This window comes from Oncorhynchus mykiss, chromosome 5 (genome assembly GCF_013265735.2).
Source record: "Oncorhynchus mykiss isolate Arlee chromosome 5, USDA_OmykA_1.1, whole genome shotgun sequence".
Lineage (NCBI taxonomy): Eukaryota > Metazoa > Chordata > Actinopteri > Salmoniformes > Salmonidae > Oncorhynchus > Oncorhynchus mykiss.
In genome coordinates this window covers 40,541,659-40,565,423 of record NC_048569.1, presented here as the reverse complement: position 1 = coordinate 40,565,423, position 23,765 = coordinate 40,541,659, and the positions used below count along the sequence as shown (strand labels likewise).

At 40.8% G+C, this 23,765-nt stretch overlaps 8 protein-coding genes across 11 annotated transcripts in view; 7 read left to right on the top strand and 1 right to left on the bottom strand.

Moving 5' to 3' along the window:
* Positions 1 to 187: 187 nt before the first annotated feature.
* Positions 188 to 1,028, top strand: LOC118964592 (heat shock protein 30-like). The gene has a single exon (XM_036977491.1). The coding sequence runs from the start codon at positions 245 to 247 to the stop codon at positions 887 to 889; it is 645 nt and encodes a 214-aa protein (XP_036833386.1). The 5' UTR covers positions 188 to 244; the 3' UTR covers positions 890 to 1,028.
* Positions 1,029 to 1,978: 950 nt separating this feature from the next.
* Positions 1,979 to 2,816, top strand: LOC110523813 (heat shock protein 30). The gene has a single exon (XM_021602848.2). The coding sequence runs from the start codon at positions 2,036 to 2,038 to the stop codon at positions 2,678 to 2,680; it is 645 nt and encodes a 214-aa protein (XP_021458523.2). The 5' UTR covers positions 1,979 to 2,035; the 3' UTR covers positions 2,681 to 2,816.
* Positions 2,817 to 3,769: 953 nt separating this feature from the next.
* Positions 3,770 to 4,611, top strand: LOC118964591 (heat shock protein 30-like). The gene has a single exon (XM_036977489.1). The coding sequence runs from the start codon at positions 3,828 to 3,830 to the stop codon at positions 4,470 to 4,472; it is 645 nt and encodes a 214-aa protein (XP_036833384.1). The 5' UTR covers positions 3,770 to 3,827; the 3' UTR covers positions 4,473 to 4,611.
* A 951-nt stretch (positions 4,612 to 5,562) lies between these two features.
* On the top strand, positions 5,563 to 6,403 carry LOC118964590 (heat shock protein 30-like). The gene has a single exon (XM_036977488.1). It carries the CDS (start codon positions 5,620 to 5,622, stop codon positions 6,262 to 6,264), a length of 645 nt encoding a protein of 214 aa, XP_036833383.1. The 5' UTR covers positions 5,563 to 5,619; the 3' UTR covers positions 6,265 to 6,403.
* A 952-nt stretch (positions 6,404 to 7,355) lies between these two features.
* LOC110523810 (heat shock protein 30-like) lies at positions 7,356 to 8,194 on the top strand. The gene has a single exon (XM_021602847.2). It carries the CDS (start codon positions 7,411 to 7,413, stop codon positions 8,053 to 8,055), a length of 645 nt encoding a protein of 214 aa, XP_021458522.2. The 5' UTR covers positions 7,356 to 7,410; the 3' UTR covers positions 8,056 to 8,194.
* A 952-nt stretch (positions 8,195 to 9,146) lies between these two features.
* Positions 9,147 to 9,987, top strand: LOC110515957 (heat shock protein 30-like). Its single transcript, XM_021594659.2, has one exon. The coding sequence runs from the start codon at positions 9,204 to 9,206 to the stop codon at positions 9,846 to 9,848; it is 645 nt and encodes a 214-aa protein (XP_021450334.2). The 5' UTR covers positions 9,147 to 9,203; the 3' UTR covers positions 9,849 to 9,987.
* A 2,308-nt stretch (positions 9,988 to 12,295) lies between these two features.
* LOC110523808 (heat shock protein beta-11) lies at positions 12,296 to 13,260 on the bottom strand. The gene has a single exon (XM_021602844.2). The coding sequence runs from the start codon at positions 13,127 to 13,129 to the stop codon at positions 12,500 to 12,502; it is 630 nt and encodes a 209-aa protein (XP_021458519.2). The 5' UTR covers positions 13,130 to 13,260; the 3' UTR covers positions 12,296 to 12,499.
* A 4,495-nt stretch (positions 13,261 to 17,755) lies between these two features.
* LOC110523807 (poly [ADP-ribose] polymerase tankyrase-1) overlaps positions 17,756 to 23,765 on the top strand; it is a 113,736-nt gene continuing 107,726 nt past the window's right edge. For all 4 annotated transcript variants that reach the window (XM_021602843.2, XM_021602840.2, XM_021602842.2 and 1 more), the window contains exons 1-2: positions 17,756 to 18,228; positions 20,198 to 20,422. In XM_021602843.2, coding sequence (XP_021458518.2) covers positions 17,799 to 18,228; positions 20,198 to 20,422 — 655 coding nt within the window. In that variant the 5' untranslated portion in view covers positions 17,756 to 17,798. The remainder of the gene's footprint in view (positions 18,229 to 20,197; positions 20,423 to 23,765) is intronic.

Sequence of the window (23,765 nt, the reverse complement as noted above, 5' to 3'; positions counted from 1 at the left end):
CAGGACTGTGGACTCCATCCAGCTTGTTACTGAACTACCTGATTTAGAAGCTGGCTGGAGTGACGTCACCACTTCCCTGCAGTGTGTCACCCAGTGGAGAACTGTGGAAATGACAGGAAAGTTCCTGAAGACACTGGAGCTCCAAGTGGCAGCATATAAAAGCTGTGAAACTTCCCCTGCCGAGACAGAAACCAATACATCCAACACTGAGCACACAAGACTCAACACTCAACATTGACTGAAGATGCTGTGTTCCCGAGGATTCCAGTCTTCCCTCAGCCCATTGATGGACTTCTACTGGCCTATGCGCAGTCTATGGCCAGAGGTCCGACCTCTTCTCAGCCAGCGGGATCTATTACAGAGAAACCTGCTAGAGATCAAGAGCAGTCTGGAGCTTATGGCAAAACTCCAGCAGCAGATCTTTGAAGAGTTGGACAATGTCCCATCCTCTTTGACCATCCAACCAGTCTCCTACAAGCATGATAAAGATGGAGAGGGCTTTGCCCTGACACTGGACACTAAAGACTTTTCCCAAGAGGAGCTGTCTGTCAAGCAGGTGGGCAGGAAGCTGAAAGTCAGTGGGAAGACAGAGAAGAAGCTGGATGATGGGGAAGGCTCCTATTCTTACAGATGCCAAGAGTTCAGACAAGAGTTTGATCTGCCTGAAGGGGTGAATCCTGAGACAGTCACCTGCTCCCTGGCTCATGACGGGAAGCTCCACATTCAGGCACCAAAGAATCCATTATCTTGTGAGGATGAGGTGGCAGAGAGAGTGGTGCCCATCAACTGTAGCCTGGATGTGAAAACCCCACAATTCATGTCAAAGACAGAGGGAAGCATCACCGACACACAGAAGAAACAAGAGAACACCATTTCACAAGAGGACTGATTTTTATTTCACTGGATAAAACATTTTCTTATACATATTTTTCATGTTATGAAACTGTATGCATTTACATTTCATATCTTGTAACAATCAATATGATATGCTTTTTAATTTAATCAATAAAATATACCATTTGACAGAATATTGCAGTTGTTATGATCTCTTCAACGGATATCAACATAATGACCTTTATTTCTCATCAAAAGTTAACATTCCAAAAGGCTCACTGGCCTGACATTTTTCAATGATCATTTTCAATAAATCCAATTTTCAAAAAGCTCTCCTGAAAATGTTCTGATTCTAACATGTTTATGACATGTTTATAAACCTGACTTCTGAAAACAAATGTCATATGGACTTGTCAGGATTTGCAATGTAGGCCTTTTTGAGCAAGTGTCCTGTTTTAGATCATTGAATGTGAGTGAATAGTTTCCACAACTAGAAAATATTGTTTTTAGTTATTAAAAAACAGATGTAAATATATGATAAACATAATGCCAGACAAACATTTTTTCCGTTTTCAACAATGTTATAGGAACATAAAATCGACACATGACCAATTTCATAATGCTGTACAATCTGAATTTCTTTCTAAAAAATATGATTTCTCCGTGGATTATTTTAGAATGTGTTCAATTACATTTGGACCTTTCTTGCAATGACGCCTGTGGTGAAAACTCTTTAAAACGTAGCTTGTGATCTTTTGTCCAATTTTGTTCGACTTTGCTGATACTATTGCATGTCACAGAATATGCATTGCAAATGATCCATCAATACTGTAAATGTGAAAAGCAATATGGTTCAAAATACTTTTAAAAGTCATAAATATATTTAAGTTAAGTGAATCATTCATCAGCGAAACCAATAAAAGGTGACCTGCTTTAAGTACAGCACCACTAATATCTCAGGACTGTGGACTCCATCCAGCTTGTTACTGAACTACCTGATTTAGAAGCTGGCTGGAGTGACGTCACCACTTCCCTGCAGTGTGTCACCCAGTGGAGAACTGTGGAAATGACAGGAAAGTTCCTGAAGACACTGGAGCTCCAAGTGGCAGCATATAAAAGCTGTGAAACTTCCCCTGCCGAGACAGAAACCAATACATCCAACACTGAGCACACAAGACTCAACACTCAACATTGACTGAAGATGCTGTGTTCCCGAGGATTCCAGTCTTCCCTCAGCCCATTGATGGACTTCTACTGGCCTGTGCGCAGTCTATGGCCAGAGGTCCGACCTCTTCTCAGCCAGCGGGATCTACTACAGAGAAACCTGCTAGAGATCAAGAGCAGTCTGGAGCTTATGGCAAAACTCCAGCAGCAGATCTTTGAAGAGTTGGACAATGTCCCGTCCTCTTTGACCATCCAACCAGTCTCCTACAAGCATGATAAAGATGGAGAGGGCTTTGCCCTGACACTGGACACTAAAGACTTTTCCCCAGAGGAGCTGTCTGTCAAGCAGGTGGGCAGGAAGCTGAAAGTCAGTGGGAAGACAGAGAAGAAGCTGGATGATGGGGAAGGCTCCTACTCGTACAGATGCCAAGAGTTCAGACAAGAGTTTGATCTGCCTGAAGGGGTGAATCCTGAGACAGTCACCTGCTCCCTGGCTCATGACGGGAAGCTCCACATTCAGGCACCAAAGAATCCATTATCTTGTGAGGATGAGGTGGCAGAGAGAGTGGTGCCCATCAACTGTAGCCTGGATGTGAAAACCCCACAATTCCTGTCAAAGACAGAGGGAAGCATCACCGACACACAGAAGAAACAAGAGAACACCATTTCACAAGAGGACTGATTTTTATTTCACTGGATGAAACATTTTCTAATACATATTTTTCATGTTATGAAACTGTATGCATTTACATTTCATATCTTGTAACAATCAATATGATATGCTTTTTAATTTAATCAATAAAATATAAAATTTTACAGAATATTGCAGTTGTTATGATCTCTTCAACGGATATCAACATAATGACCTTTATTTCTCATCAAAAGTTAACATTCCAAAAGGCTCACTGGCCTGACATTTTTCAATGATCATTTTCAATAAATCCAATTTTCAAAAAGCTCTCCTGAAAATGTTCTGATTCTAACATGTTTATGACATGTTTATAAACCTGACTTCTGAAAACAAATGTCATGTGGACTTGTCAGGATTTGCAATGTAGGCCTTTTTGAGCAAGTGTCCTGTTTTAGATCATTGAATGTGAGTGAATAGTTTCCACAACTAGAAAATATTGTTTTTAGTTATTAAAAAACAGATGTAAATATATGATAAACATAATGCCAGACAAACATTTTTTCCGTTTTCAACAATGTTATAGGAACATAAAATCGACACATGACCAATTTCATAATGCTGTACAATCTGAATTTCTTTTCTTCAAAATATGATTTCTCCGTGGATTATTTTAGAATGTGTTCAATTACATTTGGACCTTTCTTGCAGTGACGCCTGTGGTGAAAACTCTTTAAAACGTAGCTTGTGATCTTTTGTCCAATTTTGTTCGACTTTGCTGATACTATTGCATGTCACAGAATATGCATTGCTAATGATCCATCAATACTGTAAATGTGAAAAGCAATATGGTTCAAAATACTTTTAAAAGTCATAAATATATTTAAGTTAAGTGAATCATTCATCAGTGAAACCAATAAAAGGTGACCTGCTTTAAGTACAGCACCACTAATATCTCAGGACTGTGGACTCCATCCAGCTTGTTACTGAACTACCTGATTTAGAAGCTGGCTGGAGTGACGTCACCACTTCCCTGCAGTGTGTCACCCAGTGGAGAACTGTGGAAATGACAGGAAAGTTCCTGAAGACACTGGAGCTCCAAGTGGCAGCATATAAAAGCTGTGAAACTTCCCCTGCCGAGACAGAAACCAATACATCCAACACTGAGCACACAAGACTCAACACTCAACATTGACTGAAGATGCTGTGTTCCCGAGGATTCCAGTCTTCCCTCAGCCCATTGATGGACTTCTACTGGCCTGTGCGCAGTCTATGGCCAGAGGTCCGACCTCTTCTCAGCCAGCGGGATCTATTACAGAGAAACCTGCTAGAGATCAAGAGCAGTCTGGATCTGATGGCAAAACTCCAGCAGCAGATCTTTGAAGAGTTGGACAATGTCCCGTCCTCTTTGACCATCCAACCAGTCTCCTACAAGCATGATAAAGATGGAGAGGGCTTTGCCCTGACACTGGACACTAAAGACTTTTCCCCAGAGGAGCTGTCTGTCAAGCAGGTGGGCAGGAAGCTGAAAGTCAGTGGGAAAACAGAGAAGAAGCTGGATGATGGGGAAGGCTCCTATTCTTACAGATGCCAAGAGTTCAGACAAGAGTTTGATCTGCCTGAAGGGGTGAATCCTGAGACAGTCACCTGCTCCCTGGCTCATGACGGGAAGCTCCACATTCAGGCACCAAAGAATCCATTATCTTGTGAGGATGAGGTGGCAGAGAGAGTGGTGCCCATCAACTGTAGCCTGGATGTGAAAACCCCACAATTCCTGTCAAAGACAGAGGGAAGCATCACCGACACACAGAAGAAACAAGAGAACACCATTTCACAAGAGGACTGATTTTTATTTCACTGGATGAAACATTTTCTAATACATATTTTTCATGTTATGAAACTGTATGCATTTACATTTCATATCTTGTAACAATCAATATGATATGCTTTTTAATTTAATCAATAAAATATACCATTTGACAGAATATTGCAGTTGTTATGATCTCTTCAACGGATATCAACATAATGACCTTTATTTCTCATCAAAAGTTAACATTCCAAAAGGCTCACTGGCCTGACATTTTTCAATTATCATTTTCAATAAATCCAAATTTCAAAAAGCTCTCTCCTGAAAATGTTCTGATTCTAACATGTTTATGACATGTTTATAAACCTGACTTCTGAAAACAAATGTCATGTGGACTTGTCAGGATTTGCAATGTAGGCCTTTTTGAGCAAGTGTCCTGTTTTAGATCATTGAATGTGAGTGAATAGTTTCCACAACTAGAAAATATTGTTTTTAGTTATTAAAAAACAGACGTAAATATATGATAAACATAATGCCAGACAAACATTTTTCAATTTTCAACAATGTTATAGGAACATAAAATCGACACATGACCAATTTCATAATGCTGTACAATCTGAATTTCTTTCTAAAAAATATGATTTCTCCGTGGATTATTTTAGAATGTGTTCAATTACATTTGGACCTTTCTTGCAATGACGCCTGTGGTGAAAACTCTTTAAAACGTAGCGTGTGATCTTTTGTCCAATTTTGTTCGACTTTGCTGATACTATTGCATGTCACAGAATATGCATTGCAAATGATCCATCAATACTGTAAATGTGAAAAGCAATATGGTTCAAAATACTTTTAAAAGTCATAAATATATTTAAGTTAAGTGAATCATTCATCAGTGAAACCAATAAAAGGTGACCTGCTTTAAGTACAGCACCACTAATATCTCAGGACTGTGGACTCCATCCAGCTTGTTACTGAACTACCTGATTTAGAAGCTGGCTGGAGTGACGTCACCACTTCCCTGCAGTGTGTCACCCAGTGGAGAACTGTGGAAATGACAGGAAAGTTCCTGAAGACACTGGAGCTCCAAGTGGCAGCATATAAAAGCTGTGAAACTTCCCCTGCCGAGACAGAAACCAATACATCCAACACTGAGCACACAAGACTCAACACTCAACATTGACTGAAGATGCTGTGTTCCCGAGGATTCCAGTCTTCCCTCAGCCCATTGATGGACTTCTACTGGCCTGTGCGCAGTCTATGGCCAGAGGTCCGACCTCTTCTCAGCCAGCGGGATCTATTACAGAGAAACCTGCTAGAGATCAAGAGCAGTCTGGAGCTTATGGCAAAACTCCAGCAGCAGATCTTTGAAGAGTTGGACAATGTCCCGTCCTCTTTGACCATCCAACCAGTCTCCTACAAGCATGATAAAGATGGAGAGGGCTTTGCCCTGACACTGGACACTAAAGACTTTTCCCCAGAGGAGCTGTCTGTCAAGCAGGTGGGCAGGAAGCTGAAAGTCAGTGGGAAGACAGAGAAGAAGCTGGATGATGGGGAAGGCTCCTATTCTTACAGATGCCAAGAGTTCAGACAAGAGTTTGATCTGCCTGAAGGGGTGAATCCTGAGACAGTCACCTGCTCCCTGGCTCATGACGGGAAGCTCCACATTCAGGCACCAAAGAATCCATTATCTTGTGAGGATGAGGTGGCAGAGAGAGTGGTGCCCATCAACTGTAGCCTGGATGTGAAAACCCCACAATTCATGTCAAAGACAGAGGGAAGCATCACCGACACACAGAAGAAACAAGAGAACACCATTTCACAAGAGGACTGATTTTTATTTCACTGGATAAAACATTTTCTTATACATATTTTTCATGTTATGAAACTGTATGCATTTACATTTCATATCTTGTAACAATCAATATGATATGCTTTTTAATTTAATCAATAAAATATACCATTTGACAGAATATTGCAGTTGTTATGATCTCTTCAACGGATATCAACATAATGACCTTTATTTCTCATCAAAAGTTAACATTCCAAAAGGCTCACTGGCCTGACATTTTTCAATGATCATTTTCAATAAATCCAATTTTCAAAAAGCTCTCCTGAAAATGTTCTGATTCTAACATGTTTATGACATGTTTATAAACCTGACTTCTGAAAACAAATGTCATATGGACTTGTCAGGATTTGCAATGTAGGCCTTTTTGAGCAAGTGTCCTGTTTTAGATCATTGAATGTGAGTGAATAGTTTCCACAACTAGAAAATATTGTTTTTAGTTATTAAAAAACAGATGTAAATATATGATAAACATAATGCCAGACAAACATTTTTTCCGTTTTCAACAATGTTATAGGAACATAAAATCGACACATGACCAATTTCATAATGCTGTACAATCTGAATTTCTTTCTAAAAAATATGATTTCTCCGTGGATTATTTTAGAATGTGTTCAATTACATTTGGACCTTTCTTGCAATGACGCCTGTGGTGAAAACTCTTTAAAACGTAGCTTGTGATCTTTTGTCCAATTTTGTTCGACTTTGCTGATACTATTGCATGTCACAGAATATGCATTGCAAATGATCCATCAATACTGTAAATGTGAAAAGCAATATGGTTCAAAATACTTTTAAAAGTCATAAATATATTTAAGTTAAGTGAATCATTCATCAGCGAAACCAATAAAAGGTGACCTGCTTTAAGTACAGCACCACTAATATCTCAGGACTGTGGACTCCATCCAGCTTGTTACTGAACTACCTGATTTAGAAGCTGGCTGGAGTGACGTCACCACTTCCCTGCAGTGTGTCACCCAGTGGAGAACTGTGGAAATGACAGGAAAGTTCCTGAAGACACTGGAGCTCCAAGTGGCAGCATATAAAAGCTGTGAAACTTCCCCTGCCGAGACAGAAACCAATACATCCAACACTGAGCACACAAGACTCAACACTCAACATTGACTGAAGATGCTGTGTTCCCGAGGATTCCAGTCTTCCCTCAGCCCATTGATGGACTTCTACTGGCCTGTGCGCAGTCTATGGCCAGAGGTCCGACCTCTTCTCAGCCAGCGGGATCTACTACAGAGAAACCTGCTAGAGATCAAGAGCAGTCTGGAGCTTATGGCAAAACTCCAGCAGCAGATCTTTGAAGAGTTGGACAATGTCCCGTCCTCTTTGACCATCCAACCAGTCTCCTACAAGCATGATAAAGATGTAGAGGGCTTTGCCCTGACACTGGACACTAAAGACTTTTCCCCAGAGGAGCTGTCTGTCAAGCAGGTGGGCAGGAAGCTGAAAGTCAGTGGGAAGACAGAGAAGAAGCTGGATGATGGGGAAGGCTCCTACTCGTACAGATGCCAAGAGTTCAGACAAGAGTTTGATCTGCCTGAAGGGGTGAATCCTGAGACAGTCACCTGCTCCCTGGCTCATGACGGGAAGCTCCACATTCAGGCACCAAAGAATCCATTATCTTGTGAGGATGAGGTGGCAGAGAGAGTGGTGCCCATCAACTGTAGCCTGGATGTGAAAACCCCACAATTCCTGTCAAAGACAGAGGGAAGCATCACCGACACACAGAAGAAACAAGAGAACACCATTTCACAAGAGGACTGATTTTTATTTCACTGGATGAAACATTTTCTAATACATATTTTTCATGTTATGAAACTGTATGCATTTACATTTCATATCTTGTAACAATCAATATGATATGCTTTTTAATTTAATCAATAAAATATACCATTTGACAGAATATTGCAGTTGTTATGATCTCTTCAACGGATATCAACATAATGACCTTTATTTCTCATCAAAAGTTAACATTCCAAAAGGCTCACTGGCCTGACATTTTTCAATGATCATTTTCAATAAATCCAATTTTCAAAAAGCTCTCTCCTGAAAATGTTCTGATTCTAACATGTTTATGACATGTTTATAAACCTGACTTCTGAAAACAAATGTCATGTGGACTTGTCAGGATTTGCAATGTAGGCCTTTTTGAGCAAGTGTCCTGTTTTAGATCATTGAATGTGAGTGAATAGTTTCCACAACTAGAAAATATTGTTTTTAGTTATTAAAAAACAGATGTAAATATATGATAAACATAATGCCAGACAAACATTTTTTCCGTTTTCAACAATGTTATAGGAACATAAAATCGACACATGACCAATTTCATAATGCTGTACAATCTGAATTTCTTTCTAAAAAATATGATTTCTCCGTGGATTATTTTAGAATGTGTTCAATTACATTTGGACCTTTCTTGCAATGACGCCTGTGGTGAAAACTCTTTAAAACGTAGCTTGTGATCTTTTGTCCAATTTTGTTCGACTTTGCTGATACTATTGCATGTCACAGAATATGCATTGCAAATGATCCATCAATACTGTAAATGTGAAAAGCAATATGGTTCAAAATACTTTTAAAAGTCATAAATATATTTAAGTTAAGTGAATCATTCATCAGCGAAACCAATAAAAGGTGACCTGCTTTAAGTACAGCACCACTAATATCTCAGGACTGTGGACTCCATCCAGCTTGTTACTGAACTACCTGATTTAGAAGCTGGCTGGAGTGACGTCACCACTTCCCTGCAGTGTGTCACCCAGTGGAGAACTGTGGAAATGACAGGAAAGTTCCTGAAGACACTGGAGCTCCAAGTGGCAGCATATAAAAGCTGTGAAACTTCCCCTGCCGAGACAGAAACCAATACATCCAACACTGAGCACACAAGACTCAACACTCAACATTGACTGAAGATGCTGTGTTCCCGAGGATTCCAGTCTTCCCTCAGCCCATTGATGGACTTCTACTGGCCTGTGCGCAGTCTATGGCCAGAGGTCCGACCTCTTCTCAGCCAGCGGGATCTACTACAGAGAAACCTGCTAGAGATCAAGAGCAGTCTGGAGCTTATGGCAAAACTCCAGCAGCAGATCTTTGAAGAGTTGGACAATGTCCCGTCCTCTTTGACCATCCAACCAGTCTCCTACAAGCATGATAAAGATGGAGAGGGCTTTGCCCTGACACTGGACACTAAAGACTTTTCCCCAGAGGAGCTGTCTGTCAAGCAGGTGGGCAGGAAGCTGAAAGTCAGTGGGAAGACAGAGAAGAAGCTGGATGATGGGGAAGGCTCCTACTCGTACAGATGCCAAGAGTTCAGACAAGAGTTTGATCTGCCTGAAGGGGTGAATCCTGAGACAGTCACCTGCTCCCTGGCTCATGACGGGAAGCTCCACATTCAGGCACCAAAGAATCCATTATCTTGTGAGGATGAGGTGGCAGAGAGAGTGGTGCCCATCAACTGTAGCCTGGATGTGAAAACCCCACAATTCCTGTCAAAGACAGAGGGAAGCATCACCGACACACAGAAGAAACAAGAGAACACCATTTCACAAGAGGACTGATTTTTATTTCACTGGATGAAACATTTTCTAATACATATTTTTCATGTTATGAAACTGTATGCATTTACATTTCATATCTTGTAACAATCAATATGATATGCTTTTTAATTTAATCAATAAAATATACCATTTGACAGAATATTGCAGTTGTTATGATCTCTTCAACGGATATCAACATAATGACCTTTATTTCTCATCAAAAGTTAACATTCCAAAAGGCTCACTGGCCTGACATTTTTCAATGATCATTTTCAATAAATCCAATTTTCAAAAAGCTCTCTCCTGAAAATGTTCTGATTCTAACATGTTTATGACATGTTTATAAACCTGACTTCTGAAAACAAATGTCATGTGGACTTGTCAGGATTTGCAATGTAGGCCTTTTTGAGCAAGTGTCCTGTTTTAGATCATTGAATGTGAGTGAATAGTTTCCACAACTAGAAAATATTGTTTTTAGTTATTAAAAAACAGATGTAAATATATGATAAACATAATGCCAGACAAACATTTTTTCCGTTTTCAACAATGTTATAGGAACATAAAATCGACACATGACCAATTTCATAATGCTGTACAATCTGAATTTCTTTCTAAAAAATATGATTTCTCCGTGGATTATTTTAGAATGTGTTCAATTACATTTGGACCTTTCTTGCAATGACGCCTGTGGTGAAAACTCTTTAAAACGTAGCTTGTGATCTTTTGTCCAATTTTGTTCGACTTTGCTGATACTATTGCATGTTACAGAATATGCATTGCAAATGATCCATCAATACTGTAAATGTGAAAAGCAATATGGTTCAAAATACTTTTAAAAGTCATAAATATATTTAAGTTAAGTGAATCATTCACCAGTGAAACCAATAAAAGGTGACCTGCTTTAAATACAGCACCACTAATATCTCAGGACTGTGGACTCCATCCAGCTTGTTACTGAACTACCTGATTTAGAAGCTGGCTGGAGTGACGTCACCACTTCCCCTTCAGTGTGTCACCCAGTGGAGAACTATGGCAATGACAGGAATGTTTGTTTGGCCATCCAACCAGTCTCCTACAAGCTGGATAAAGATGGAGAGGGCTTTGCCCTGACACTGGACACTAAAGACTTTTCCCCAGAGGAGCTGTCTGTCAAGCAGTTGGGCAGGAAGCTGAAAGTCAGTGGGAAAACGGAGAAGAAGCTGGGTGATGGGGAAAGCTCCTACTCTTACAGATGCCAAGAGTTCAGACAAGAGTTATATTTGCCTGAAGGGGTGAATCCTGAGACAGTCACCTGCTCCCTGGCTCACCATTATTTCTCATCAAAAATGAACTTTCCACATTGATGCACCAAATAATCCCTTTTCTGCTGAGGAGGAGGTAGCTGGGAGAGTGGTGCTCATTATCTGTTGCCTCAATGTGAAGATGCCTCACTCCCTCAGCTCACAGACAGAGGGCAGCACCACAGAAGACAGAACCACAGACACACACAAGTATCAATTGTCTATGGACAAAATACATATTGCCTAAAGCCTGGCCTCAAGTATTATTCATAGACTATCTTGTTTTGCTAATTAATTCTCTAAATGTTACATGTTTTTATTAGATTGTCTCTGAAATAATGTCTTTCTGTCGTTTTGTTACACAATAAAATGTTCAGTACACTTCTAATAGAGTTGTTCAATTCCCTCGTTGAAATTAAAGATAATATTACAGTATTTTTTAAATAGGCAAGTCAATTAACAACAAATTCTAATTTTCAATGACTGCCTAGGAACAGTGCCTTTTCAGGGGCAGAATGACAGATTTGTACCTTGTCAGCTCGGGGGTTTGAACTTGCAACCTTACGGTTACTAGTCCAATGCTCTAACCACTTGGCTACCCTGCCACCCACCAAGTATGCTAGCTAGAGGAAACTATATTTAACATTTTGGATGGATCCAAGCCCATATTTTTGTTCATGTATAAGGAAATCATTATTGACTTAATCAGGAAAATCCTGTAAGTTCATTAAAACCTCACCAGACCTTTCATTTCAATTACATGTTCATGTCCTGGGATCATTTCCTGGTTGGTCACCTTTTTGATGTAGAGTATTTACACTCCTCATAATGTTTTACTTACATTGTGTTGAGAAATAGTTCAGATATGGCAGGGTCTCTTCAGCGATATCATGGTGACTGGTGGGAACACTACTACCACTCAACTCCTGTGACCCTCAGACATTCTCTAGCGTAGTTTGAAGAGTGTGAATATGACACTAACATAGACACACACAGACCATACAGTACATATGTACCCGGAACCTGTTTGCGCTCATTTTGACTAACTACATTACTCTTATAAAACTCAACTCTGTTATAATATCAAAACATAGTCTTTCAATCCACTAATTGATTTTCAAGACATGTATTGAAATGGCAGCAAAACCAGGCCAGGGAATACCCAGCATACCCACTCCAGGGACACAATTTAAAAAAAAACTTTATTGAACATGCTAAAATATTGGCTTTACATTCCATGCCATTGATAATTATTGACGTTGAATTCATCAAATTTGACAAAATAGTTATTTCATTGAGATAGTACAGAAATGATGGTATTCATGGGAGTTATTTTTATTTTCCAAACATAAAATGAATGGTTACAGCAATATCATGAATGAGTCATCGTAATCAGTCCTTCTTGGGCTCTGCCTCCACAGCAGTGCTCTCAGTGGCAGCCCCGGGTGATGTTAATGCTGATGAACAAGTGATAGGAACCACTCTCTCATTGCTTTCCGTCACAGCAGCCACTTTTGGTGCCTGAATCTGTAGCTGTCCATCATTCAAAGAGCAGGTGACTGTCTCAGGATTCACCCCTTCAGGCAAGTCAAACTCCTGTTTAAACTCCTGGCATCTGTAAGAGAAGGAGCCTTTCCCGTCGTCCTGCTTCTTCTCCGTCTTCCCACTGACTCTCAGCTTCCTGCCCACCTGCTTGACAGACAGATCCGCTGGAGAAAAGTCTTTAGTGTCCAGTGTCAGGGCAAAGCGGTTGTTTTCTTTCCCCATCTGGAAAGCGATGGGCTTGAAGTCAGTTAAAGATAATGGGCCATCAATGTCTTCGAAAATCTTTTGGTGGAGTCGTTGCATATATTCCATATTGTGCCTCATCTCCTGCATGTTTCGCATCATTTCCTGCTCCATCTGGAAGAAGAGAGGCCGGGTCTCTGGCCAGAGGCTGCGGACAGGCCAGTGGAAGTCCATGAAGGGGCCCATTGGGCTCATTGGGTTGAGGGAAGACTGCATCATGCTGGGGCAAAGCATATTCAAAATCGAATCTGCGTCGTTTCTGCTAGTTGGTCTCTTCTCCCTGATTGTGTCTCCGCGAGCTTCTGTCCCCAGCAGACTAGGGCTCACAGCTTTTATACTGTCCAATGGAAAGTTCCAGTAGCATTCCTCCGACTCCAACGTCTGAGTGTTATGACTACGCAACTTTTGTCATTCTCCAAAACAAGCCCTGGGTAATAGTGCAGTCTGACTGCCAAATGCCTTAGGGATATATCGTTGTTCTATTTACAGAGTGGCCGCTGAAGCAGGTCAGAGTCGCAGGGCCACATAACGTCCTTTAAATAAGAGTAGCCTCCAAAGTGAGCAAGTAATCTACAACAGCTGCTTTGTCATGCTGTCATTTCTGTCCATGAATAACCTTTCCCCCATGACAACACATCCAAAGTTTTCCTGAAATCACTGTACTTATGAGGATAACAGTTATAACATATGGTTCTGCCTTAAAAGTGATACAGACATAAAAGGAATTACAAGTGCCCTTCCCCTTATTGATATGACATGTAGTAAATGTATTAACATTGTAATAATGTAGCTTGAGTCAGTATTCAATTTCCCTCAACCATCTTCTTGGATGTGACTCTGAAATTGACACCCACTGACAACATTGCTTCCTTACTCTGTCTTTAAATATAGTGTTGTGTTTGTTGAGAGAACATCACACGACCCAAAAATTATTCATAGTGTGTATTCATAGTGTGCACAATGAGTCACAATCTATAATGTAATAATATGCTCGATTTGAATGTACAAAAACAGCTAAGACCCTATTTCCAGCAACTTCTCCAAGTTAATTAAATATTTCAAAGGAAACTTGATCTGGACACAGATTAATGCCATGTCCGATCAATAAATGTTAAGGAACATACAGGAAGTTGCTATATGAGAAGAAGGAGTTACTGTCTTCCTATACCATGGCATCAGATGAAACACACTGAGCCTTTGTGTCACGTTCGCTGTCTTCAAACTCCCTGTCATAAATGAGCCAAGGCACAGCGTCCATGTAATTCCACATCTTTAATCGAAGTGAAATCTTCACAAAAAAACAGGTAAACAGAAACAGACCGTGTCGCAACCGTGGCGCACTCAAACACTCACAGAAAATAAATAATTACCCACAGACACATGTGGGGAAAAAGGCTGCCTAAGTATGATTCCCAATCAGAGACAACGATAGACAGCTGCCTCTGATTGTGAGCCATCCCCGGCCAACAAAGAAACAGACCAACTAGAATGCCCACCCAAATCACACCCTGACCTAACCAAATAGAGAAATAAAACGGCTCTCTAAGGTCAGGGCGTGACACTTTTGAAGGAGCAGCTAGAGGGCTGAATCTAAATCAGGACTATGACACGAGACAGGGATCATCAACTAAATTCAGCCACGGGACGATTTTTTCTTGAGCGGATGGTCAGGGCCCCGGAACATAATTACAACTAATTTGTACTGTTGTGGAAAATTACTAAATTAGTCTTGCTATCCCACTTTACTACTTAAAAAATTGTCTCTTGTCATAGGCTAGTGTTTTTTCTAACATGATAAAAACTTGCCTTTGTGTGACTTAGTCATTAGACTGGACGTATAGCTAAGATCCGTTTGAGTGTGACAGCAGCATGTGAGACATCCGTTGGATTTACTATCTGCAGGAAGTCAGCTGTATGGAAACTTGCAGGAAAGAGCACATTTTATTTACTAGGCAAGTCAGTTAAAAGCCTAACATTATAGTGTGGACTGTGACAAAACACGTGGTTAACCCCTTGTGCTATCATCCTCGGGCTATCTTAATCTGCACAGACAAACCAATCGCCTTTTACACTATGTTCCGTCCCTGTTTCCACACATCTGCTAACACTGAGTAAACAAAAACATAAGAACACCTGCTCTTTCCATGACATAGACTGACCAGGTGAATCCAGGTTAAAGCTATGATCCCTTGTTGATGTCAATTGTTAAATCCACTTCAATCAGTGTAGATGAAGGTGAGGAGACAAGTTAAAGAAGGATTTTTAAGCCTTGAGACAATTGACACATGGATTGTTTATGTGTGCCATTCCGAGGGTGAATTGGTGAGACAAAAGATTTAATTGCCTTTGAACAGGGTATGGTAGTAGGTGCCAGCGGTACCAGTTTGTGTCAAGAACTACAATGTTGCTGGGCTTTTCATGCTCAACAGTTTCCTATGTGTATCTGGAATGGTCCACCATCCAAAGGACATCCAGCCAACTTGACACAACTGTGGGAAGCATTGAAGTCAACATTTGACACCTTGTAGAGTCCATGCCCCAACGAATTGAGGCTGTTCTGAGGGTAATGGGTATTCCTAATGTTTGGTATACTCAGCGTACGTGGTAATACTTTGTAATAGATTTCCAAAATGTAAATAACTTGGAGATGATTTGCTGGAGTTTTTACAGGCTTTTACGTCCGTTGGTTTACAAAAAAACAAAAAAAGTATAAAATAATTTGGCCCACAGACTGCCAGTTGGGGGAAGCCTGACATAAGATATCTGGGTTTTCACAGACCTTTGTTAGGGTTACAGCAGGTCCTTTTCAATTACTTGATAAAGACTGTGACTTAAATATTGTATGTGAAATAAGTTAAAACCTTTGTGCTTTTTGTTGGTACACAAAAAAACATATATTTTGCACATTTTTATTGGGTCACAAAACTAAACATATAAGACATAATTCCAGAGATGTTATAAAAAAACATATGACAAAAAAACAAAGACAAGATTAGAAGCCTGTCTATTCATTTTCCTGTGTGTCTGTGGTGCTGTCTTCTGTGGTGCTGCCCTCTGTCTGTGAGTTGAGGGATTGTTGCATTGTCACATGCAGGCTACAGTTGATGGGCACCACTCTCTCAGCCACCTACTCCTCAGCAGATAATGGATTATTTGGTGCATCGATGTGGAGCTTCCTGGGAGCACAGCATCTTCAGTCAATGTTGAATCTTCTTGCTCTGAGATGGCACTGTATTGGTTGCATTGGTTTCTGTCTCAGCAGTGGGAGTTTCACAGCTTTTATGCTGAACAAAAATATAAACGCAACATTGGACGTACAGCCATATTCTCAAAAACGACGTTGGAGGCAGTTTGTGGTAGAGAAATTATAATTATATTCTCTGACAACAGTTCTGGTGGACATTCCTGCAGTTAGCATGCCAATTGCATGCTCCCTCAAAACCTGAGACATCTGTGGCATTGTGTTGTGTGACAAAACTGCACATTTTAAAGTGGCCTTTTATTGCCCCCAGCACAATGTGCACCTGTGTCATGATCATGCTGCTTAATCAGCTTCTTGATATGCCACACCTGTCAGGTGGCTGGATTATCTTGGCAAAGGAGAAATGCTCACTAACAGAAATGTAAACAAATGTATGCATTTGAGAGAAATAAGCTTTTTATGTGTATGGAAACTTTCAGGTATTTTTTTTATTTCAGCTCATGAAACATGTGATTAACACTACATGTTGCGTTTATATTTTTGCTCAGTGTTTATCCTGCCACTTGGAGCTCCAGTGTCTTCAGGAACATTCCTGTTTTTGCCACGGTTCTCCACTGGGTGTCACCCTGCACATGAGTCATTTTCTTTATCTGTTCAGTAATAGAAGAAGCAGGGCACATATTCCAAGTCCTTTATCTGTGTTGAGTACATTTTCTTCCCTGTGTGTTTCCCAGCACTCCAGGTCAAGAGTACTTCTCCCATAATTGTACCTTATACACGCCAAAAAACCATAGGCTTACAATGTTGAAATGGGTAAGACCGGAATGGTTGCAGAATGTACATTTTCACCATTGTCACTATAGACTATAGTTATTCAAATAGCTTTCATTTTTTCATATGTAATTTGCAAGGCTCTGAATGTCAAGGCAGAAAAAGTAATCAGGCCAACCTGACTGACACTGAATTCAACTGCTCATTGAAAATGTAATTTTCTATTTAAGTCATGCAATAAAGTGTTTTTTTTTTCTGAAACTGATTTTGCCTGTTAGATATGTTTCATATTCTCGTCCATTTCAATATCAGTACAGGCAGTCCTGCCTGCTGGTGATTCAGGCTACTTTAGATTAAGTGAAAAATGTGATCTGCATAGGGAAATACTGTGGATGACTCATCGTGCAGTACGTGCACACTGAATTTCACAGACGAGAGGGAAATTGTGTTCAGTGAAATGAATCTTCCTTAGCATATATGACAGTCTATTTCTGCTATTTTGAGGGTTGCGTACAGTGCAAAAAATGTAAAGGTTGATTATAATATAGCTATAGTAGCTGTTAGAAGTTATACACACTATTGTCTCTGACACTAAAAACATAAGATATCAGACCATGGAAGTTATAAAACCATTGAATTTGCTGTGCATGTGTAGGAGAGAAAGTCTCACCCATGTCATGCCTAGTTATTCGGTTGAAAGAGCAAAAATAAACTGTTATGGCAATTGAATAACAAGCTCTTTAATCAGACAATTTGATTAAACCATAGACTGTGTAAAAAAAACGATTAAAAAAACGTTTTGAAAGACAGTTCTAAAAATATTTTCATGGGCGACTTTCACTGCTGACATTAGAAACCGGAAATTAGCGTCTCCGCTTCCAGGAAGTTTAGCCAATATATTTTTTTGTTGCCAGTGGGACTGCTGTAAAAATGGCGGCGTCTCGTCGCTCTTCCCAACAGCAAAAGCAGAGCATATGCTCGCCACCTCGCAGTATTTCTCTTTCACTCACTCCTCCGGAGTCTCCTCCCGTTCCCTGTGGTGGCATAATTTCGGTGCTAGCGGGTGCTGAAGTAGACAGTGCCGGGGATCCAGAGTTAACTCCGGCCTCCCCCAATATCCCCGCCCCGGCCCTAAGCAGCAGCAGCTCCACTACCACCGGGGGTAGCAGCAGCGCTGGCTCTAGTCCTGACTCAGATAGCAATAGCAGCCCCGGGGGCAGCGACTGCGGGACTTTCAGAGAGCTGTTTGAAGCCTGTCGTAATGGGGACGTATCGCGGGTGAAGAGGCTGGTGGATACGGTTAACGTGAATGCCAAGGACATGGCTGGGCGGAAATCCACTCCGCTACACTTCGCTGCAGGTAACGTCGATGGCGAATGTTCGCTACGAGCTGGTTTGTTTAGCTAACATAGCTAGCCAACGAACGTTACTTGAGTAAATTGCTAACTAACTAGCTACATTTTCTGAGGCTAACTTCTGCAAGCTAAATTGTTAGCTAACAAACTTCGCGTACTAGTTAAGTAACGTTAGGCTAACTTGTTGAAAATGCCGAGCCAACTAGCCTACATTTAGACTCAGGGAGGGGTTGGTAAAGTAACTCAACTCCGCGATGATTTCATCCACGGAGTTAATCGTAGATACGTTTTTTAAATTAACCTCCGACTCGTTCGAGTTGATATGCACTAGATACTTAACAAAAAATTGAAATTATTCGATACAACTTTACCATGTACCAATGTTTGTTTTCTATTGTTGCTTGCGTTTTCTTTATTTGATTTAAAAAAGATATAGTTTAAGTTTTTAATTAAACGTTAATCAAATACCACCACCGAGTTTAACTTAAAAAAAAAAAAACTTTTTGAGATTCTATTGGAACATGTTCTGCGTTTCCACCGTAGAGAAAAAATATTGAGTACACCTTCCAGTGGTTGTATATATTAATATGCACGTATTATTAAAAAGTGTGGATTTAAGCAAATAAATGACAAGGACAAACAGAGGACAAGGTATATCGTGCTCAACTCCGTGGATGAAGTCATTGTGGAGTTGAGGTACTTTGCTAGGGGAGGGGGCACTGTATTAGCCAGCAATTTGTAAGCAAAACACACAGGCCTTTCCAGGCAGAAAACGTGGTACAAACATTATTGGGCACAGATAACAGCACAAAGGGCAAGAAGGTAGAGAGACAACAATACATCACGAGCAGCCACAACTGTCAGTATGAGTGTCCATGATTGAGTCTTTGAATGAAGAGATTGAGATAAAACTGTCCAGTTTGAGTGTTTGTTGCAGCTGCAGCGACCTGAAAAGAGGAGCGACCCAGGGATGTGTATGCTTTGGGGACCTTTAACAGGGGTGGCAGGTAGCCTAGTAGTTAGATCGTTGGACTAGTAACTGAAAGGTTGCAAGGTCGACATGGTAAAAAAAACAACAGAATGTGTGTGACTGGCAGAACGGGTGTCGTATGTAGAGGATGAGGGCTGCAGTAGATGTCTCAGATGGGTGGGTATAATTTGTGGAACATTGCAACGGGTATTTGTTCCAAAAACTTCGTAAATAACAAGGTTGCCAACAATAAGAATAAGATACCAGGCTAGGGAGATGGCTATTTTAATGAGGTTTTTTACTCACCATATTTATTCTGAAAAATGTCTGTAGTAACTCTGGTAGCCTATCGACAAACATTAAGAATAAGCTATATGGTGAGTTAATGCCTATTCGGTATTTAGGTGGATTGATCATGTTACTTTGTATGCATTGTTTGTTGGCAACCTTGTACTTTACAAAGTTTTTGGAACAGATTCCTATTGGAATGTTCCACAAATTATACCCACCCATCTCAGATAGGGGGGGAGTGAGGCCTAGGAGGGTTTTATAGATAAGCTTCAACCAGTGGGCCTTGCGACGGGTATACAGAGATGACCAATTTACAGAAGAGTGTAGATTGCCGTGATGTGTCCTATAAGGAGCATTGGTGGCAAATCTGATGGCCGAATGGTAAAGAACATCTAGCCGTCCGAGAGCACCCTTACTGCCGATCTATACATTGCGTCTCCGTAATCTAGCATGGGTAGGATGGTCATCTGAATCAGGGTTAGTTGGGCAGCTGGGGTGAAGAGGAGCGATTACAATGGAGGAAACCAAGTCTATTTTTAACTTTAGCCTGCAGCTTACCATACTGATTTAGTATATGTGATACACAACCAGTATGTCTTATCAGAAAAAACTATAAAATATGTTCAACAATGATTACAGGTTGTGTTTCACTATTTTAGAGACCCATTTGTGTAAGGAGGAAAAACACTTTGCACAATCTTTCCACTTTTTAGGATTTGGGAGGAAGGATGTTGTGGAGCACCTCCTTCAGACTGGGGCCAACGTTCACGCCTGTGATGACGGAGGTTTGATCCCTTTGCATAACGCCTGCTCCTTTGGTCACGCAGAGGTGGTCAGCCTGCTCCTCTGTCAGGGCGCCGACCCAAACGCCCGGGACAACTGGAACTACACACCTCTCCACGAGGCTGCCATCAAGGGCAAAATAGATGTGTGCATCGGTAAGAAACATCTACGACGACATGCAACTTTTATGCTTACCTTGCATTTTGTGCTGACTTTACACACTTGAATCACATTTAAAATAGTCCTAGCTATCTTTGAATCCAAATCTAAGGCTCCTGTGTTATGAACAGCTTAATTAACAAATCAAATTTATTTATAAAGCCCTTCTTACATTAGCTGATATCTCAAAGTGCTGTACAGAAATCGAGCCTAAAACCCCAAACGGCAAGCAATGCAGGTGTAGAAGCACAGTCGCTAGGAAAAACTCCCTAGAAAGGCCAGAACCTAGGACGAAACCTAGAGAGGAACCATGAGGGGTGGCCAGTCCTTTTCTGGCTTTGCCGGGTGGAGATTATAACAGAACATATAATAGCCTAACTGCTGTAGAAATTGATAGGAGAGTCTATGGTCTGTTGCTCTGCTGCTGCGTATTGTATCATCAAGTCTTACAGTCAGGTTATTTTGCCCTGAAACGAACATGTCACCCCTAGTGATCTCAACAGAATCACATCTCAATGACATAATGACATTTTCTGACCAGCCCATAATGGTCTGGCCCTAACAGTCTCCCTGTCTCCAGGGAGGAAGCCAGACACCATTGAAAAGAACATCAGGCCAGATCAATTTCTCGGGGCAGAAACTAGAGCCACAGTCCCTTCTGTCACTTACTTTGACCTACAGTGCCTTTCGGGAAATTATTCAGACTTTTCCACTTTTTGTTCCGTTACAGCCTTATTCTTAAATGGATTAAATAAAAACAATTCCTCAGAAATCTATACAGGATACCCCATAATGACAAAGCGAAAACAGGTTTTTAGAAATATTTGCAAATGTATAAAAAAACAGAAATGCCTTATTTCCATAAGTATTCAGACAATTTGCTAGGAGACTTGAATTTCAGCTCAGGTGCATTTTGTTTCCATTGATCAATGCTTGATGTTTCTATGGCTTGATTGGAGTCCACCTGTGGTAAATTCAATTGATTGGACATGATTTGGAAAGGCACACACCTGTCTAAAGTCCCACAGTTGACAGTGTATGTCATTGCAAAAACCAAGCCATGAGGTTGAAGGAATTGTCCGTAGACCTCCGAGACCTCCGTGTCAAGGCACAGATCTGGGGAAGGGTACCAAAACATTTCTGCAGCATTGAAGGTCCCCAATAACACAGTGGCCTCATCATTCTGAAATGGAAGAAGTTTCTAACTACCTAGAGCTGACTGTCCGGTCAAATTGAGCAATTGGGGAAGAAGGGCCTTGGTCAGGGAGGTGACCATGAACCCGATGTTAACTCTGACAGAGCTCTAGAGTTCCTCTGTGGAGATGGGAGGATCTTCCAGAAGGATAACCATCTCTGCAGCACGTTACCAGTAAGGCCTTTATGGTAGAGGGAAAAGACGGAAGCCACTCCTCAGTAAAAGACACATGACAGCCCGCTTGGAGTTTGCCAAATAAAAGGCACCTAAAGACTGTCAGACCATGAGAAACAAGATTTTCTGGTCCGATGAAACCAAGATTGAACTCTTTGGCCTGAATGCCAAGCGTCACTTCTGGAGGAAACCTGGCACCATCCCTATGGTGAAGCATGGTGGTGGCAGCATCATGCTGTGGGGATGTATTTCAGCGTCCAGAGCTCTCAGAACCCTTAGACTGGGGTGAAGGTTCACATTCCAACAGGACAACAACTCTAAGTGCACAACCAAGACAACGCAGGAGTTGCTTCGGGACAATCTTTGAATGTCCTTGAGTGGTCCAGCCAGAGCCCGAACTTGAACCCGATCTAACATCTCTGGAGAGACCTGAAAATAGCTGTGCAGCAACGCTCCCTATCCAACCTGACAGAGCTTGAGAGGATCTGCAGAGAAGAATGGGAGAAACTCCCCAAATACAGATGTGCCTAGCTTGTAGCGTCATACCCAAGAAGACTCGATGCTGTGATCACTGCCAGAGGTGCTTCAACAAAGTACTGAGTAAATGGTCTCAATACTTATGTAAATGTGATATTTCAGTTTTTTATTTGAATAAATTAGCGCAAAAAAATACTGTTTTTTTCTTTGTCGTTATGGAGTAGTGTGTGTAGATGAGGACAAATAGTTTTTTAAATCAAGTTTAGAATAAGGCTGTAACGTAAGAATGTGGAAAAAGTCAAGGGGTTCGAATACTTTCCAAAGGCACTGTATATATTGGCAAGAGTTTATTTTCTACCATTGCTGTAATGGAATTATCCCTGCATTGACCAAGTGTTGAGACACGAGTTGTCTATATGCTTTCAGAGCGTGTGCTTTTTAGCATCTGGTTCTTTGAATTATGCTTGACTACTATATTTGTTGGCTCTTGAGAATGAAGTTTCTTGTTGCAGTCTCTCTGCTGTGAAATGTGCATCGTGGCACAGGGATGAGCACGTTATTCTCTCTGGTGGGCAATGATCTGAATTAAGTTGATGTGCCGTACTCCGATTAAAACTTCCTCTCGACTTTGATGGTTCTGTTGTCTTTCCAGACATTTATTATTGAGAATATTTGACAAATTTCTTATTAAGAAACTATCGTTTTGGCAAGTCAGTTAGGACATCTACTTTGTTCATGACACAAGTAATTTTTCCAACAATTGTTTTCAGACAGATTATTTAACTTATAATTCACTGTATCACAATTCCAGTGGGTCAGAAGTTTACATACACTTAGTTGACTGTGCCTTTAAACAGCTTGGAAAATTCCAGAAAATTATGTCATGGCTTTAGAAGCTTCTGATAGGCTAATTGACATAATTTGAGTCAATTGGAGGCATACCTGTGGATGTATTTCAAGGTCTACCTTCAAACTCAGTGTCTCTTTGCTTGACATCATGGGAAAATCAAAAGAAATCAGCCAAGACCTCAGAATTGTTTTTGTAGACCTCCACAAGTCTGGTCTTCTTTGGGAGCAATTTCCAAACGCCTGAAGGTATTATGTTCATCTGTACAAACAATAGTACGCAAGTATTAACACCATGGGACCACGCAGCTGTCATACCGCTCAGGAAGGAGACGTGTTCTGTCTCCTGGAGATGAACATACTTTGGTGCGTAAAGTTCAAATCAATCCCAGAACAACTGCAAAGGACCTTGTGTAGATGCTGGAGGAAACAAATATCCACAGTAAAACAAGTTGTATATCGACATAACCTGAATGACCACTCAGCAAGGAAGAAGCCACTGCTCCAAAACCGCCATAAAAAAAGCCTTTGTACTTTTCTGAGAAATGTCCTCTGATCTAATGAAACAAAAATATAGCTTTTTGGCCATAATTACCATTATGTTTGGAGGAAGAAAGGGGGAGGCTTGCAAGCCTGAAGAACACCAT

What these genes read in the sequence shown, in the direction of transcription:
- LOC118964592 (XM_036977491.1), top strand. Translation starts at nt 245, where the DNA reads ATGCTGTGTTCCCGAGGATTCCAGTCTTCCCTCAGCCCATTGATGGAC.
- LOC110523813 (XM_021602848.2), top strand. Translation starts at nt 2,036, where the DNA reads ATGCTGTGTTCCCGAGGATTCCAGTCTTCCCTCAGCCCATTGATGGAC.
- LOC118964591 (XM_036977489.1), top strand. Translation starts at nt 3,828, where the DNA reads ATGCTGTGTTCCCGAGGATTCCAGTCTTCCCTCAGCCCATTGATGGAC.
- LOC118964590 (XM_036977488.1), top strand. Translation starts at nt 5,620, where the DNA reads ATGCTGTGTTCCCGAGGATTCCAGTCTTCCCTCAGCCCATTGATGGAC.
- LOC110523810 (XM_021602847.2), top strand. Translation starts at nt 7,411, where the DNA reads ATGCTGTGTTCCCGAGGATTCCAGTCTTCCCTCAGCCCATTGATGGAC.
- LOC110515957 (XM_021594659.2), top strand. Translation starts at nt 9,204, where the DNA reads ATGCTGTGTTCCCGAGGATTCCAGTCTTCCCTCAGCCCATTGATGGAC.
- LOC110523808 (XM_021602844.2), bottom strand. Translation starts at nt 13,129, where the DNA reads ATGCTTTGCCCCAGCATGATGCAGTCTTCCCTCAACCCAATGAGCCCA.